The sequence below is a fragment of the Giardia intestinalis genome, chromosome 3 (assembly GCF_000002435.2).
Source record: "Giardia intestinalis strain WB C6 chromosome 3, whole genome shotgun sequence".
Lineage (NCBI taxonomy): Eukaryota > Fornicata > Diplomonadida > Hexamitidae > Giardia > Giardia duodenalis.
This window is the reverse complement of record NC_051858.1, coordinates 1,776,033-1,793,956: the sequence shown is the minus strand read 5'-3', so window position 1 is coordinate 1,793,956 and position 17,924 is coordinate 1,776,033. Positions and strand designations below refer to the sequence as shown.

The 17,924-nt window shown below is 48.5% G+C and overlaps 7 protein-coding genes across 7 annotated transcripts; 6 read left to right on the top strand and 1 right to left on the bottom strand.

Moving 5' to 3' along the window:
* Positions 1–61: 61 nt before the first annotated feature.
* GL50803_0012989 (uncharacterized protein) lies at positions 62–1,744 on the top strand (the record flags this gene model as incomplete). Its single annotated transcript, XM_001705685.1, has 1 exon — positions 62–1,744. The coding sequence occupies one exon, from the start codon at positions 62–64 to the stop codon at positions 1,742–1,744; it is 1,683 nt and encodes a 560-aa protein (XP_001705737.1).
* A 108-nt stretch (positions 1,745–1,852) lies between these two features.
* Positions 1,853–3,043, top strand: GL50803_0086600 (Methionine aminopeptidase; the record flags this gene model as incomplete). The annotated part of the gene is made up of 1 exon (XM_001705686.2): positions 1,853–3,043. The coding sequence occupies one exon, from the start codon at positions 1,853–1,855 to the stop codon at positions 3,041–3,043; it is 1,191 nt and encodes a 396-aa protein (XP_001705738.2).
* Positions 3,044–3,140: 97 nt separating this feature from the next.
* Positions 3,141–3,452, bottom strand: GL50803_004355 (uncharacterized protein; the record flags this gene model as incomplete). The annotated part of the gene is made up of 1 exon (XM_001705689.2): positions 3,141–3,452. The coding sequence occupies one exon, from the start codon at positions 3,450–3,452 to the stop codon at positions 3,141–3,143; it is 312 nt and encodes a 103-aa protein (XP_001705741.2).
* A 4-nt stretch (positions 3,453–3,456) lies between these two features.
* GL50803_004356 (uncharacterized protein) lies at positions 3,457–4,062 on the top strand (the record flags this gene model as incomplete). The annotated part of the gene is made up of 1 exon (XM_001705690.1): positions 3,457–4,062. One exon carries the CDS (start codon positions 3,457–3,459, stop codon positions 4,060–4,062), a length of 606 nt encoding a protein of 201 aa, XP_001705742.1.
* An 86-nt stretch (positions 4,063–4,148) lies between these two features.
* On the top strand, positions 4,149–6,134 carry GL50803_004357 (putative Phosphatase; the record flags this gene model as incomplete). The annotated part of the gene is made up of 1 exon (XM_001705691.1): positions 4,149–6,134. One exon carries the CDS (start codon positions 4,149–4,151, stop codon positions 6,132–6,134), a length of 1,986 nt encoding a protein of 661 aa, XP_001705743.1.
* Positions 6,135–6,249: 115 nt separating this feature from the next.
* Positions 6,250–8,397, top strand: GL50803_0013608 (Acetyl-CoA synthetase; the record flags this gene model as incomplete). The annotated part of the gene is made up of 1 exon (XM_001705692.2): positions 6,250–8,397. One exon carries the CDS (start codon positions 6,250–6,252, stop codon positions 8,395–8,397), a length of 2,148 nt encoding a protein of 715 aa, XP_001705744.2.
* A 76-nt stretch (positions 8,398–8,473) lies between these two features.
* On the top strand, positions 8,474–17,917 carry GL50803_0086593 (Beige/BEACH domain-containing protein; the record flags this gene model as incomplete). Its single annotated transcript, XM_038046374.1, has 1 exon — positions 8,474–17,917. The coding sequence occupies one exon, from the start codon at positions 8,474–8,476 to the stop codon at positions 17,915–17,917; it is 9,444 nt and encodes a 3,147-aa protein (XP_037901884.1).
* Between the last annotated feature and the right edge of the window lie 7 nt (positions 17,918–17,924).

The following is a 17,924-nucleotide window of genomic DNA, read 5'->3' as shown; positions in this document are numbered from 1 at the left end:
GTGGATTTGTGCAATTTTGCTAGGCCTGGAAGCCTTTGGGCTTGACCAGGTCATCTTTGACATGTCTGGCGTGATCTTTTCCGTGCCCTCTTACGTGGAGTGCTGGTACCCTGCTCGAGTTGTCAACGTGAATCCCCTCAGAGGCACCATATGCATTTTAGCTCAAGCAACTGGAGAGCAAGAATGCAATATCCTCAATATCGGGTGCTTTGCAGAGCTCAATATATCGAGCAACTTCAACTCTTTTTTCAGAGTCTTTCCTGTGTTTAATTATAGCGGCTATGAAGATCCTGCCGAGATCTGCTTCAGCTGCTTTACGAACATGCCAAACAATAAGCTTAATGCAATAGACCAATGCGTCCATTCGCTCAGTAGCTTAGAGGTCCTGTCTGTGGCAATATATAATCTAAACATCTACACGTGGATACCAATAGGGCCCGTTACCATCAACACCTTGGACTTTAGCAACTGCTATGAAAATAATGTTGTGACGGTCACATATGACTACCTGACATCTGCCTTAACCATCCATGGAAAGCCTACCTACATGTGTTCGGCACTGACACGCGCGCAGTTACTAAAGATCGCCCTTTACATGGAAGTCAACTCCACTGCACAGTTTCTATTCACCAACTTTGACCTTGCTCAGTTTTCGTTCAACATGCCGGAAATCCAAAGCATCTGCATCTTTCCCTGCAGAGAAGCCATCTTTGCTGTTACTAGGAGGGCAGGGATTGATGGAGTATTTACGTTAGATTTCAAGAACTCCATTTACGGCGGTGCCATGATATTCCCTGTCCAGAAAGTGTTCAGCGACCGCGGGCACGCGTGCTTCATCAACTTCTTGACCACCATAGCCCCATATTATATTGGCACAAGCATTGAGCTGCTCCAGACAGAAGACTGTTCCAATATTAGGGTGCCAGACGATCAGCTAGTGGAAATTCAAGTCGTGATCTTCAACAAAAACTATTCGTCAACTATTCCAATCTTCCAGTGGACGTCCTATCAAGAATTCAAGCTCCTCACACAACTGAGTTTTATATACACAATTTGCCACGATGCACCCAGATTCACTTTAATATGCAACATACTTACGCAGCTGATCTCTTCCAATAACATCATAACGTCTGAGGTCATACTGACATTCCCCAATTACACCACGGGGGGTACCAGAGAAGACCTTGTCCTTCGCTATCCCGTGCCCAACACCAAACTGGGCGCCTGGGGTTTCATCAACGCCTATGTGGCCAGCGACCACATCTCCTTCGTCTCTCAGAAGCTCTTACAGCTACCAGTGGATTCTAATGCAGAGGATACATCCATGAGTGAAGCGATACTATTAGTGAACGTGTATCTGCAAAGTAAGAGCTTGAACAATCTGACTAGAATAATAAGTTTAAAGGTTCCTGTTACAGATTTATCACCTTCCAATTTTAAATTCTATTGCTCAGATCCCACAAATTTCCTAGCCTCCGCGTGCATAGAGTGGCTGGCGCGCTTGCGAAAGGATGAGGGATCGTACACAATGCTACTCACCTTCACTCCAGACTACGACAATGATATAGATTCAATTTACCTAGTAACGCTCATCTCAGTCAGTCCCGTCCTGAACGATCTTTTGTGGCAGCTCCTTTTGCTGGGTCTGGCCGTCTGTGTCTGCATAACCGTAGAACTGGTGTTGTTATTGTGCTGCGAGAAAGATAAAGAGAAGACAGACCCCAATGGTGCGCGAAACCGGTGAGTCACAACGAGTCACAGCTGGCCACAGCATATTGTAATGGTCTTGTGGAAAAATAATTGTACTGGGTTTTTCATTTTTCTTTTATTTCATCTGTCATTTACTTTGTGGATGGCTCTCATCGACTCCAACCCGATTCCTAACGTCACCTTGGAGGCCCCCCTGTACACCTGTGGGCAAACTACCCCTCCGACACTCCCGGTTCATGACTTTTTCGGGGAGAAACCATACCCAGTGGGACGCCTCCTTTGGTCTGCCGATCCCCAGTCGTCAGACTTTGTACCGGCTGATAACGAGCACATACGCAAGTGCATGCGTAGGGCTGCCGAGATACACCGCCAAGTTCGTACCTATGCTAGGTCTGTTCTCAAGGTAGGAGTCAGCATGTACGCCGCAGCGGAGGACATAGAGAGCCGCATTCGCCTCTTGTGCGGCCATTCTGAGGACGAGTTCTGCACGTATAAGCCAGATGACAATGCCTGGTGTGCTCAGGCCTTTCCGCTTGGTCTGTCATACAACCACTGTGCTGCCCACTATACTCCCATCAAGCACGATGACCATATCATCGCTGAGAAGGATGTTATCAAAGTTGACTTTGGGATTCACTGCGATGGGTATATTATCGATTCTGCCTTCACTATTCACTTTGATCCTATGTTCGACCCCCTGGCGCAGGCCAGCTTGGAGGCTACAACAGAGGCAATTAAGCTTGCAGGTCCCGATGTCCTCATATCTGAATTAGGAAATAAGATAGAAGAGATCATCTGCTCGTACGAGATGGATTACAAGAACCAGAACGCACCTATTAAGCTTCAACCGGTCCGCAACCTGTCTGGACACATGGTTGGAAAGTATAAGATACATTCAGGCAAATCTATACCAAACTGCAGAGGAAAGGGAAAAGAGTATGGCCGCATGCTTGAAGGGGAGACATTTGCATGTGAAACGTTTGCATCCACGGGCCGCGGGATGATCAGCGATGAGTACCCTGTTTCTCACTACATGGTCTCGTCGAAGTCCATGTCACTCCAGCCGGCCTTCATCAAGGGGCCCGAGATGTCCAAGAAGCTTTTCACTAAGCTGCGCACCATGTTTGGCACCTTGGCATGGAGTCCCAGGACTCTTGAGTCCATGGGAGAGAAGAACTTCCAACTTGCTCTCGACACGCTCGTCAAGAACGGGGTTGTCAACGCGTATCCCAAACTCAGTGACAAGTCGGGCTGCCACACGTCTCAGTTTGAACATACTTTTATGGTGGGCAGTTGGGGAACGGAGGTCTTCAGCGCAGGCGATGACTACTGATTGACTCCCATGTGGGTACCTATCCTCTTGTAAATAGCCACATAAAGTCAGGAGCTCTTTATCCGTTTGCATAGTTCACTCGTTTGCTTCGACCGTTCTACGAGTTGACCTTCCAATACTGGAAAGCCGGTGTCTCGTAGGGGTGAGCTTTTCGCAAGGCCTCTATCACAGAGTCTATACAACCGTCAGCGACGATCATCTCTAGCTTATCTTCGGCACAGACACATACGTTACCCAAGCTACCCTTGGCTGGATTGGAGCCTGGAAGCGGCCTAAACTGGCCAACACCTTTTGTTGTATAACAACAGCAGTCATAGTTGCCTATTTTCCCTGCCCCCGCTGCAAAAAGAGCCTCTTTAACAGTCTCCACAGCTTCCTCTGGCACGTAAACATCCAGACGATACGGCATAAAAATGTCCAAGTTTTTGACGGTCAAATGCATGAACCCGCATCTCTCGGAGGCGGCGGCAGTTCATAGAGATTACATTTACCGACCCCAGTCACCGGCCAGGCGGCCGCACACCCACAGCTCAAATCTCAATGCTCGCGAGAGATACACAGAGAGCAAAGCCCTTACGGCGTCTGCAACGACCCCAGCCAACGAGCTGGAGCAAAGTGCAAGCATGGAGGCCACAGGAGTGAGCAAGACCTTCATAAAGAACCTAGTACGAGAGGTTCTTGATGAGATGGGAATTAACAGTTTCATTGAAACACAGGAGACACGGCACTTGGAGACTCAGCGGCAGTTTCGCCAGCTCACACAGACCCTAGCAAAGGTGCGGGACGTTCTGGAAGCGAACAGCGATGACATCTTAAACCTTCAGGAACAGATAGATGACACACGACACACCTTAGAGGCGTTTAGGGACGAGGCCAAAAGTACAATGGAGTCTCTTGCATGTGATTCTAATGACAGAAAAGCTGGTGGCGACGCCTCGTGTCTCCTCGCGATCCAGAAGGAACTTGCAGACATTCGATTTGAACTTAGTACAATAAAGACGGTGTCGAAGTTCTTCTAAGATGTAGTATCCACTGGTAGTAAATCCGGCTCTGTGCATGTTGTGGTGGGCATTAGCGAGATAAAAATTCAAAGTTTAAAGAAATTATGGCCTCAAGTGAGATGCTCGATGTGCCCCTATTCATGGCCAACCGTGTTTTAGATAACATATTTGTGGGTGGATGCTATGCAGCGGAGGACCGAGACTTTGTATTTACTAATTCAGTGACGCGAGTGATTAATTGCTGTAGCCACACCTTTACAAATTGCTTTCAGGGTGTGGGGATTAGATATCTTTCATATCAATTTGACGAGGACGGGAATAGCACCATGTTTGATTCTAGGGATGAGACGATTACGCAGGTCGTTCGTTTTGTCAACGAGGCGGTCGAAAAAGACGAGTGTGTTTTGATCCACTCTGTCAACGGTGATTCGCGGTCTGTTGTTTTATTGGCGGGATACTTAGTACACAGGTTCCATTGGCCGCCTCACAGAGCCCTTCAGTTCATCACTACAAAAAGGTTCAGCTCCAAGCCTCATCAGAATTATGTACGTCAGCTTCACGAATTTGCAAATCGCCGGCGCACAAAATACGGAGAGTTCAAGGATATTTTTGGAAGCACCAGAGGACTTAAGCTTAACCACCAGGAAATCTTGCATCGGAATACTTTTCTCAACGCAGTCATGGCACAACCCAATCCAGAAGAGTTAGTGAGGCAGAAGGGAATCCATGCTATCCTCTCTGACTGCCAGATTCATGTAGAAGTCCCTCCGGCTCCAGAGAAGCACATAACCTGGCGGGACGGCCTAGTGACGGCTCAGATACCATCCACATATGCTAACTTTGATGCCAATGGGCGTCCAGTAGGCTCACAATCGTCATTGATTTTCAGACCCCGGACCCCCTCCTATCGCTCGGGGCAACAGGTGAGATGTATTCCCGTGCGGATGGATCCATCGCTGCTTCCTGCGATTAGTTTTGACCTGGATCTCCCTCTGCACAAACGCCGATCAGACGGGTACCTAGCGCCGGTTACAAGTTCCCTCGAGGGCTATGCTGTTGTTGCAAAGCCTGTTAGTATTCTTGCCAAGGTCGGCACAGCGACACGGAGCGCCTATGATGCGTCGTCCATATATGTGCCCCGTGATGAGTTTGAGGCCATCCTCGTGGCTCCACGTGGCGAAGATGTCCGCAACGAGTCCATCTCTGAAAGGAGCGATATCTCTCGGCAGAGTGACCGGCCAACGTCTGCACGCAGGCCACAAAGCACAATGGGGATGCCACCTGTTCACATTTCCCAGATGTCGGCGACACAAAAGAGCCAAGGGATTGGTGGCATGCGCAGTGCCAATCCAAGTTATGGAAAGGCACTTGGGTCTAACTATGAAAATCAGAAAGTGGGAAGGCAGAATGCAGCACCCCTTCTTGCAAATGTAGCCCTTACGAAGATGGGTCAAGCAGGTCAGGGCGCCTACAATCGTACGTCTAGCGATCCTACTGTCAGGTCTGGCAGTTTGACAAAGCTCCGGCCACCGACACCGCCTCGGAAGCTGGAAGAGTTGGCTGCAGAAGCTGCCGCTGCTGCTGCGCAACAGGCAGGAGAGCAGTCTGCGGCACATACGGCCCAGCAGGCGTATGGTCATACCCAACCGCATATGTATTCACAGCAGCAGACCCCACAGATGTCCCAGGCACAACAACAGGCACACACATCAGCTAGGATGTCTCAATCGAATCGCATGAGCTCAAGCTACTCATCAGGCTCCTCTCCAGGAATGTCCCGAAGTGCCCAGCCTCGTGGGAGCATGTCTTCCAGGGGCTCTGACTATGTACAGTCTCGAACGCCCACGCAGCAAGGATCTGTAGGGACTCGACCGGTCTCGGGGCCTTCTAGATATGCCCCCGCCGCCAGCCCGATGACAAATCGAGGTAGCTTTTCTGGTCAGTCGGGGCCTCGTACGCCTACGCTCAGCAATCGTCCCCACGGCTCCCAGTCGCCATCCTCCGCATATAGGCCAATTAGCGCCGGGAGGCCTGCACAGCAGGGTTTCTCAGGAACACAAAGCGGCCGCTATAGCTTCGGAGGCTATTAACTTATCTCCTGTGTATGTGTAAATAAGGCTTTTCGGGCCCGTCATCGTCAGTGCATGATTCCGAAAAAGGAAATTGATTCTGATGCGTCAAAATTATTCAACAAAGTATAAGAAAATGGGCAAGCTTTCCTTCTTGACAAACCCTGCTTCTGTTGCGGTCATCGGCGCCTCCCCCAACGCCGGGAAAGTCGGGAACACGGTCGTGACAAACATAAAGGAGTCCGGCTACACTGGGAAGGTCTATCCCATAAATCCGACGGCCACTGAGATCCTGGGGTACAAGACTTATAAGAGCGTGCTTGATGTCCCTGACAGCATCGACGTCGTCATTGTCGTTATCCCCTCAAAGGCCGTCCTTGCTGCGGCAAAGGAGTGTGCTCAGAAGAAGGTTAAGAGCCTCGTCGTCATCACCGCTGGCTTCAAGGAGATTGGCGGCGAAGGTGTGCAGATGGAGCAAGACCTCACCAAGATTTGCAAGGACGCTGGGATTCGTCTCGTCGGACCTAATTGCCTCGGTATTGTTACCCCGAACCTGAACTGCACCTTCGCTTCTGCCAAGCCGTCCAAGGGCAGCATCGCTTTTCTCTCTCAGTCCGGTGCCATGCTCACTTCCATCCTTGATTGGGCTCTGACCAATGGAATCGGCTTCTCCAACTTCATCAGCCTTGGAAACAAGGCTGACGTGGATGAAGTCGACCTCATCATGGAGGTCGCGGAGGACCCGAACACCGATATCATCCTCCTTTACCTTGAGTCCATCGTCGATGGCAGGAAGTTCCTTGAGCAGATCCCCACCTGCGTCCACAAGAAGCCTGTCATCATCTTGAAGTCCGGGACATCGGCTGCCGGTGCCGCTGCCGCCTCATCCCACACGGGGGCCCTGGCTGGGAACGATATCGCATTCGACCTTGCCTTCGAGAAGGCTGGCGTCCTGCGTGCGGCAACCATGTCTGACCTTTTTGACCTTGGCCGTCTCTTCGTCTCCCACCGCCTTCCGAAGGGTGACAACTTTGTCATTGTCACAAATGCGGGTGGCCCTGGAATCGTCACGACTGATGCCTTCGAGACTTACCACGTTGGGATGGCAGCGCTTTCCGACAAGACAAAGGAGGCGCTTGCCAAGGTCCTTCCCGGCGAAGCTTCTGTGAAGAACCCTGTCGACATTGTTGGCGACGCACCGCCTAAACGCTACGAAGATGCGCTTGAGATCTGCTTCAAGGAGCCCCCAGAGACCGTCGCCGGCGCCGTCATCCTCGTCACTCCTCAGGGGCAGACCAAGCCTTGCGAGGTTGCCGAGCTATGCACAAGGATGTACGCCAAGTATCCTGACAGGCTGGTCGTCAGCGCCTTCATGGGCGGTCTCACGATGCAGGAGCCATCGAAGATTCTGAATAATGCCAAGATGCCTGTCTTCCCGTTCCCTGAGCCTGCAATCCACGCGACTGGGGCCGTGCTCAAGTACAGGAAGATCAAGAATCGTAAGACCCTTGCTGAAAAGAAGGTTGAAGTCTTTAAGGTGGACAACGAGCGCATCAAGAAGATCATCGCTGGCGCCCGCGCTGATGGCCGCACGGTCCTGCTCTCCCACGAGACGTCTGAGATCTTCACCCTCTATGGCGTGAATGCGCCCAAAACGAAGCTGGCAACCAACGAGGCAGAGGCTGCGACGTTCGCCAAGGAGGTCACGTTCCCTGTCGTTATGAAGATTGTCTCTCCCCAGATCATCCACAAGAGTGACTGCGGCGGTGTGAAGCTCAACATAAAGACAGAGGCCGAGGCGACAGCCGCGTTCAAGGAGATCATGGCCAATGCCGCGAAGAACGGACCCAAGGGTGCGGTTCTTAAGGGCGTCGAGATCCAGCAGATGGTCGACTTCTCCAAGTACCAAAAGACAACTGAGATGATTGTTGGTGTCAACCGCGATCCCACATGGGGCCCCATGATCATGGTTGGCCAGGGTGGCATCTATGCTAATTACATCAAGGACGTCGCGTTCGATTTGGCCTACAAGTATGACAGAGAGGACGCAGAGGCGCAACTCAAGAAGACGAAGATCTACGAGATCCTCAACGGTGTGCGTGGCCAGCCTCGAAGCGACATCAAGGGGCTTCTTGATACGATGGTCAAGCTTGCCCAGCTGGTCAACGACTTCTCTGAGATCACAGAACTGGACATGAACCCGCTTCTTGTCTTCGAGGAGCAGAAGGAGGGGAAGAACCCAGGCATTGCAGCTGTTGACGTCAAGATCACGCTCTCGCACTAAACGGGAAGTAAACTAGCGGCCAGTGAGGTTGTTGTCGAATTGTAGCTCGTAGTTCCTCTGACACTTTCAAAAACTAATGGACTGTCTTGTTGCCGCTGTTCTTAGATTCCACAGTGAGCTGTTGAAGGGCTTAGAGACAGAGGACATAGACAAGTCCAGCAATAGTCAACAACTGAAGCCCCTGATTCTGACCACTATATTGAGCTCTTCTCAGGAGGTGCACAAAACCCTTTTGAAGACTTCACTCCTATTAGACAATGCGTACGTTCACGATGCGCGCCAGTTCCTAGGTCAAACGCCGCTAAGGGCGCTCCTTGATTGTACACTCAGTGAAAGCCAGGTGTATCCAGCAAAACAAAATCTCTCAGCCCTTCGTCTACCGCTTGTCTACATGCTTACAGCTACCCTCTATAATATTTACCAGTGTGACGAAGCGCTCCAACCTGAGTCTTCATCCTTATTTACTGCTTTCTTGTATCAGGATGCTGGGCCTCGCCACATGCTCTTGACCCTTTTGAACCGCATGATTGCTTTGCTTTTCTTCATCAGGCTCAATCCCAATAGCCACCTAGCAACAGTATGCTTTGGCATCTTGAGAAAAAGTCTGCGAGTCGCAGTCTCCGGTCAGAATGTGGATGTACTTTTACCTAGCGACGGGAAGCTTGTTATGGATACCACGGACCAAATTGGCCTTATCGACCTAGCGCTTTACAGCAAGGAAGGTCTTAGATTTTTGTTTTCGCTCGCTTCACTATTAGAAGATGTGCATCACTATGCTCTCATCACACAAATGAGAGAGAAAACTCAGATCTCACCAAAGTTTCTATTTTCTAGAAGGTTACGTGTTATATCTCACATTTGCAAGACATCTGCCAGCAGGCCACACGTATGCACCGCATATCTGCAGCCTGTCGACCTCCTCACACTTCAGAGCACAGCTATTGACGCTATCTTTACAATGCTGAACTGTGTAGAAGAATATGAAACATTTATATGGGCATTAAAGAGCTCCTTATCGTGCTTAAGAGAGATTGTTTTCTCAAGGGTTTCGCCCGTACACATAAGCAGAACCTCTGGGTCTCTACGTACCATGTATCGGTCTACAGGCTTTTTATATGCGTTAGAAAAGCTTGATGTGTTGCTTTCCAAGGATGGTACGGGACTTCATGAAATATCTCTTGCTCTCGCGTTCTATGTGGATTGTATCCAGCGCCTTGCTAGCCTTCGGTGCAATCTGATTGCCCATCAAGCCTCTTCTTCCAAAGGAGGAAAGCTCGTTGTGAAAAGTGATCTGACTAGTCGCTTACTTAGTGATAAGCTAGAGAATGTCCTGCTTAGCATACTAACTAAGTACTTCAGCATAACGGTTTCACTAGATACTCTAGACTCAGATTTTCTTGTATGTACTCTTATTAAAATCTTTCAGTTGGCGCCGGTGCGGATGGATGCCGTTTTCAATCTATTTCTAGGTTTAATTAAGACCAACATTAAGCGGCATATGGCGGCAAACGTTGATGCTGCGTTTCTCCTCCATCTTATGTTGATTCTCTACAGAGTGTGTCTTGCTATCGGAGCCCCTACGGGATCCACGTGGCTTGACCAAGCTGAGGCCCATTGCATTACTATGATTACTTACGTAGCGCTACCCTTTATTTATAAAGAATGCGTCCCGTTTTTACAATCTCTGCATACTACACTTTCTCCAGAGGATGTTCCCATCTTTCAAGAGGCACTCCTTGGACTTCTAGAAGTGTCCCCGACCGTGTATAGATCTATCACTAGAGAATTGATCGACCCCTCAACGCCAGGGAGCTCGCTGCACACTACTTGCAAGACTATATATAACGAGTGCTTTACTGCGCCGAATGAGACAGCCTCACTGACAACAGCTAAATTTCTTGACAGTTTTCTGTCTGTCTCATGGGTATATAAAGGCTACTCATCCATGCTTCAGCAGCAAATGTTCAAACTCCTGTGCGATAATCTGATTACCTTCTTAGAATTCGCCTATGTCTCAACATTGTGCATCAGCGAACCTCCCTCCGGTAATGTCTTTCTTGACGTTTACTCTCGTGTCGTTCGTGAGGTTATCGCGTATGGGGGGCCATGTCTGGAAATCGTTCTACTTTGCATGCTCTTCCAACACATTACACTCGGCCATTTTAATAAGAAGGAGCATCAACTAGTTACCTTTTGGAAGGCATCTACCTCGGTTGAGTTGATTCATCTTTTCGACTATGTCTTGGTTGAATTTGAGAAGTTGTCAATATCACCCCAGAATGTGCTTATACTCATGTTTATTCTTATTGGGGAAATGCTCAACTTGTCTGCATTATTAGAGGAGACAATCCACGAAGCTCAACCTGAGCAGTACGTTCGAGGGTATGACTTTGATCTAAGAACGCTACTAAGGAAGATCATGACGCTTGTACTTAGCGACAAGAGTGCCCGGCTTGACCTCATTCACCAGTGCCTTATCTTTCTATGTGCTTCATCTATGTCCTGCTATATCATCTCTGGCTCTTTGTTTCAAGGCATTCCGTCCTTTCTGTCTGTTGGTGGCAATAAGCGTTCGCTCCGGGGCAGACTCCAGTCTATTAGAGACTCTTCACACAGTTATCAGGCAGGAAAATGGAGTAAGCTTGTGTCTCGTGACTTCACAGTATTTCAATCTGCTTTGTATGACTTGGTGCTCCACGATCCTGCAGCAGGCCATGACGATATTTCTATTCGTCTCCTGTTCTTGTCAACCCCGTCGCTAACACTTTGGAAAGCCTCTTCTCATCGTTCACTACGGTGCATAGCTGCGTCCTTAGAATATTTGCATGAACTTACGACAGGTGGTAAAGCTTACTTTTCTCGTCTGGCCCTCAACCTGTTTATACGTTCATGCATTCTCAGCGGGGAGCAACACACACTTCGCATCATTGCAGACTTTACTGCGAAAGTCAATATCTTCCCCGCATTCTTCTCTGCTGCCGATGAGGATTCGCCTCTAGATGTGCGTCTGCTCTCTCTGCTGCTAAAGCAGTCTAGTTCCCTTATTCTCCACAATGCCGTTGCTCGATATTTACTGAAGCAATTGGGCAGCGAGCTCCCCTGTTACTATCTGCTAACGGAGCGGCAAGAGGCTTCTGCTGATGAAGACGGAATGCTGCGCTTTCTCTCCTACTTTAATGTGCTATTTCAAATTCAGGTACATCCATTGTTGGAGCCGAGTCCTGATCAGGTGACTCAAACCTTACAAGCAGAAGCAATTGTTCCAGGGAACTTTTTAATATTGCGCTCGGGGAGCTCTCCACTTAAAAGGGCACGCAAAACAGTCTCGCTGAGTTCGATAAATGCTACAATCTTTACTTATTGCCACGTGAAAAATAGCTATACGATGACTCTTACGTTGACTATTCACAAGGGAGCAGGTGACACAACTAGGCCGCAACCAGAGGCAATAACCTTGACCATTTGGATACAGGATGGATCAGTTTTCTTTTCTACAAGTCTAAGCACGTCGTCTAGCAAGTATATTGTTCCATTGGATGAAAGAGCTGAGTGGATATACATTGAGGCAACGTTTTCGCCTGAAAACCTTGTTTTATTGTGTTACACAATTCTCAGCAAAGGGGATTCTTTTATCACATCTATCCCTCTGGACATTGATACTTCAAGCTCACTGCTAGAAGCACGCCTGGACATAGACGCGGCAATAAGGCTTCTATATCTTAGCGATGACGCCTTTTGCGCCGTCAATAGTGTTGCAGTCTCATATCCGACAAGGATCTACCCTGTTGCCATTTACACTCAGCAACAAAACGACCGACAACACTTCCAACGTTTTCAAGCACCAACATTTACATGGGCTTACGCAGAGACCATTGGCTATTCGTTTATAATGTATGATGATACCGCAGATGGTGAGCTAGTCAGAGCCATCATGCCACAGGATGTCTGGAATTACGACATAAGTGGGTTGTTCCAGATACTCTCCCTTCTCTTCCTTGGAGAGAATGGGTGCAGTGGGAAGACGCCTCGCTACAAGCAAGAGTTCGAACCGGCTCTTCTTCTGAAGCTTCTTCATATGTTGCAGGACGCAGAGGTAGAAGAGATATTTAGTCGTGCCTGTGGGTATAAGCTTCTCATCGCCTACTTCTCCATACTGCACTGGCCCCTACGGATGCAAGCTCTTCATGTGGTTGTTGTATTTACAAGGCTTCTGTTTGAATTCATTATCAGCTCTCAGCGTGAGTCACATCCACACCTACTTCTTTTGTTGACGAAACTTTATCACGAGCTTATCATTGTTCCAGTTGCGCTCTACTTTCCTGATGCAAGTCCATCTAAAGAAGTGACTGAATTGCAGAGCTGGCAATGGACGGTAGCAGAGCAGTCCTTCTACGTGAAACTTTGCCAGTTACACCACATGGTTTTCTCGGAGGGGTACTATCTCCTTCGCGGTGTTGGCGAAAGAACAGCACCCGTCTGCTTTATCATGTATCAATTACTTCTTTTCTGTCGTGTATCAGATGAGATTGCCAACTGTATTGGCGCCACCTCGTACGGCAGGCCAATGGAGCAGTTTGTAGCTCTTTTGCGGAGGTATTCACAGGACAATGATACGCACACAATTATGTTAGTGCAGCTTCTTAAATGCATGTCTCTGCCCTTTCCAGTCACGACATCGTTCTCAAATAAGGACTTGATTGCACTAATTTATGACCTGTACACAAACGCTGTAAGGGAGGAGGCGTATTCTATTATCAAAGCTGTCCCTGTTGTGGCAGATCTTTATTTTTACGAAAAGATGCTTCTGTTGCCCGTTATTTTATCAATAGACGACGTCGCTGTCTCCTCTACCCTAACGAGACTGATATGGAAAGACTGGGCACCAAGGAAGGAGGCAATTCCTGAGCTTCTTATTGGCATCGAGCAGCTTTTGGAAAGCACAGATTTTTCAGTGTCAGAAGAACCAATTCTTAAGACATTTACTACACTATACGGCATCACAGACTTCTTCGCATTTCTTCTTTTCAATTTGCTTGTCAAGGGGCAGTATGATCGTTTTGAGAAAATGCTAGTGACTTATGCAGTGCTACCACTTGTTGCAGATGAGTCAGTGTCTTGCCCTAGTTCTCTAGCTTCGTTGAGACATGTTCTCGGGCTCTCCGATGAATTATTATATACAGAATACATTCACATGACAACAGGACTCGTTTCTCTAGCTGCATTGGCGCTATTTTCCCAGGTCGGTGCAGATGTGCTATCCCTTCTGGGCTTGGATGAGGCCAGTAGAAACTACAGCGCGTTGGATGGCAGTGTCTCGTTGCTTCGAAAGATACTCGATATGATGGCCGCACTTTTGGATCACTTCACGACCACGCATTCTTACATAGCTACAACAATATCCATACTTCGTTCTGTGTGTGTATTTGCAAAGAGTGATGATGACCCGGCAGAATTTCTTCAAGAGCTAGCTACCAGACTATCATCAGTCAACGGCCTCGCTACTGTGTGGCAATCTGCTCCGCTTTCCTTAGTGTGCACCTGCTTGAATACCTACTCAAAGGCAGCTGCAGAGCAACTCCACAAAAAGCTTGACGTTCTTCGCACAAGTGCATCTATCGACGTGCTTCCCTTCTCTACGGATGGGAACTCCGCTCGATGGACTCCATATCTACCTGATGAACTGCGCTTTTGCCCCATTGGAAACCCGTTTATCAACATGCCTAGTATGCAGAATGCAAGGGCAGATGGAGATTCGGCTGAGCGTTACGTCTGCCCAGGCTGTCTGTCTTCCATAGCTCTCCAAGGGCTTTCACTCGAAATGATACGGGCAATCTGTGGAAACGTATGCATTATCTGCAGCTACACACCAAAATATAGATCTCCCAAGACTATTGTCGCGTCTGTAGACTCTTTCGGGATCTTTTCAACCTTAGCTCATCTCGAAATGATGAACGCTTCTGCTGACACAGCGTTTTCTTTGGATGGGCAAACAAAGACCGAAGGTAGACATAAGGGAGGAGACCTGGCTGATTCATCCACTGCTTTACATCTATTCTATCAGAAGTATCTATACTCCAGGGAGTCTATCGTGGCTCACTTCTTTCTGCCACACCCCATATATAAGCAAATGCATCATCTCAGTAGCCAAAAGTTGGTGTTACTAAGTCCATCTGTATTTTCATATCCCTCTGTGCGCCTAAGTCCCACCTTCATCCAGTCTGACGTCAATGGTCGCTTGGCAGATTCTTGTCTGACTGATATTGGCGGTGCGTTGCCACCCCTCAGTTCAACGAGCTTAAGGCAGTATAGTGTGACAAATACCAGCACAAGCCGTCGTCTTATAGAGTTTGGCGACGTCTTAGTGGTATCCCTGGTCTATACAGGATACGGGGTGCTCAGCCTCCGTGTATCCTCAGACCTTATTGACAAGGCTGAGAAGCAAGCCCCGCCAATGGGAGAGCAGCTTGTGATTACGGATAAATATCAGGAAAAGATGTGCTTCTCAGTAATGGACACTGAGCCCAACTTTGTAGCATACACTGGACACCAAAGTCAGACGTTTCTATTCAATTGGGCGCGATTTGACCAGCGATCAGAGAGCGATGCAGACGACTCCACTGGAGCACTTCAAGCTGCAGATGAACCCGCAAACTCTGCTATTAAGGAGCATCAAGAAGCAGAGTCGTTCTCTATTCTGAGGCGTCTCTTGTGCACAAAGGATAACCCTCGAAGCATCCATCTAGAAAATAGCTTTTCTAGGAAGCAGGACAGCTTTGGCCGGCGGATATCGTATGGGCTCTACGACTATTGTATGTCTACTCAGAATAGGGCCTACCATAAGTATAAGGAGGTTGAACTGTCCATTGAGTATTCGCGAATCCTATACATGGTTCCGTTCTTCTTTATTCGAATGCAACCTGCCTTGCAGATAATCGAATCTAATGGGGCTGTGCATGTCCTACTCTTCAAAACGCAAGAGCATGCAGTTAAGCTGATTCACAATTACGGTTATTACCGTCGGTTCGGGTGCGGAGAATCTGGTAGTGGAAGCGCTTATGGCACCTGCTACTACTATTCCAAGTCCCCTTATAAGAAGAAGGGTGTTCTCTTGGACTTCGAGACCATTGTGTCTACTTTCCAGGCAGAGCTCCTTGGACAGCTACGGCTGATCTTGGGTCGCCGTATCTCTCTCTTGATGGCTAACAATACCATTTCTCTGACAATGATCCAGTTCTCTGTATTCACATTGCTCTCGGCAATGAACATGATCGCAGCGCGTTCCCCTGTTGTATCTTACATATACCCCATTTTCCCAGCATTGTCTCCACGAAAATCTGCTAAGCCGCGAAATCTAAGGTATCCGCTGCCTGCACAGAGCAACACCTCCCTCTGTAAGAGCATCGCCAAGTATGCAGAGATGTCCCTTGGTGAGCTGCAAAGCACATCTCTTCAGGACAAGATGGCTGCAACTGCTTTCCTTAACGACATCCTTAAGCAAAGCATGCAGACACTGGAGAAGGCTGCTACAGCGAGCAGTGAAGACGCCATTTCTTTCTTTAGAAAAGGCCTTGAAAGAGCCAATCTGTCTCCCTCCGCCATGAAGTTACTTTCGGCAAGCCCCCTCTTCAGAACGTTCATAAGTAACAACATGACTCTTCCTTATTATTGTTTTTGTGTGGAGCCCTTTACGTCGTTACAACGCAATCTCCAAGGTGGGTGTTTGGATGCCTTCTCACGACTTTTCATTAGCCTGCGATCTCACTGGGAGAAAGTGGAGCTGGGCAGCTCATTCCACGAGGCCATTCCGGAACTCTTCTATACTCCGTATATTTTTACAAATACTAACGGATTGCAGCTTTCCTCTGACGCCGAAACTGTAACGGAAGCCTTGCAATCCACACCCTCGCAGGCGATCGACACAGTGCATGCTCAGAGAACTGCTCTAGAATCTACAATCTTCTCCAATCAAGCAGACCAGGGAGGGCTCCGGTCGTGGATTGAGTTACTATTTGGATCTAAGCAGCAATCTCTGGATGCACTGAATCTCTTTCCCAGTGGCACTGCGGAGTATTCTCCAGGTGAGGCAAGCATCGCTACGAGTCTTTACTTTGGGACCTATCCTATACGATTGCATCAAGACGAGCTTTCCAAGTTGCTGGCGCTGATGGATAACGTGCACAAGCCCACAAAGATGGCCGAAGAGCTAGTTCTAACGCACAGCGTTGATATAAGAAGATATCTGCATACGGTTCCTTTTGAACAGTTGACACCAGGGTCTGTGCAAAGTGTAACTGAAAAGTGCGATCTAATATTTCGGCACTTTAACCAGCCAGCGCTCTGTGTTGCAGGACGACACGTTACTCTGGCAAATCACATAAATGGATTGCTTTGGACCACCAAAGACTGCATTGTCATAGATACCTACATGCTCTACTTTGATATTAATCGCCAAGAGATCAGCGTATTCGAGCTGTCTAAGGTATTCTTGGACTCCTTCCACGTAGCTCCAAAAGGAGGGTCCGGAGGGCTTTCCTCCGTCTTCACCGGTGGTAACCTTGGGCGTGAACAAGAGTCAGGAAGCCTCAACACTCCAGATCAATTGCTATCAGGAGCACAACACCCACCTCCAGGGCAGATCGTTATTCTAGGATTCTCACGTGCTTCTGGCTCGCAGCCACGGTTATTGACAAACATCCCCGTGGCTCAGCTAGCTAAGCAAGGCAAGACCATAGGAATGCACATCACTACATTCAAGCTGGCCAGCACACTCGGTAGACGGTGCTCTACAAGCAAAAATGCCATTATAACTAAGATCGACAGTGCAGGGTACATGCCCTTCTATGGGTATGTCCTCCACTTATACACCGACCAGGGGATCATATTGGCCAATATCCGCAACCTGTCTACTGATGCACAGCCACAATTATTTATCATTCAGCATTGTCCCCTCGATGTAGGATACTACAGCCGACTGGCCATGTCAAGTTTTCTCCACGTTCCCGAGCTCTCACTGGTTTGCTACTACTCGCCCCATGTTCTTCATGTCCTGGAATATAATTCACTGCATCGGACTGTATCCTATGGTTCACGAGAAACAGACTCTCCCTACCTCTTAGCCAAATTTAGAATCTCATATGAAGAAAAGCTAGCAATCACTTACTGCGCAGTGCATGAGCGGCAAGGGCTCATTGCTGTTGGTCTCTCTGTCCTAAATGACGACACAACAGTGGACTCGGAAAGGACGCTCCAATATTACATATACCTGTACACCTTGGGAAACATACACATAAAAGCACTGAGTGTCCCAGCGCCTGTACAGCACATTGCCTTCTTCGGGGGGTACGACGATGGCTTTGCAGGGTACATGCTCGTGAATAAGCAGCTCGTATACTCCCTCGATTCTGACGTTTCAGAACACATAAGGAAGGTCTGTGAGACTGAGATACTAGCCGACTCTTTGGCTGTGGTAGATGGCGCAATTGTAGGGTATCAAAGAGAGACATTCAGATGGTACAGCTAGGTGAATG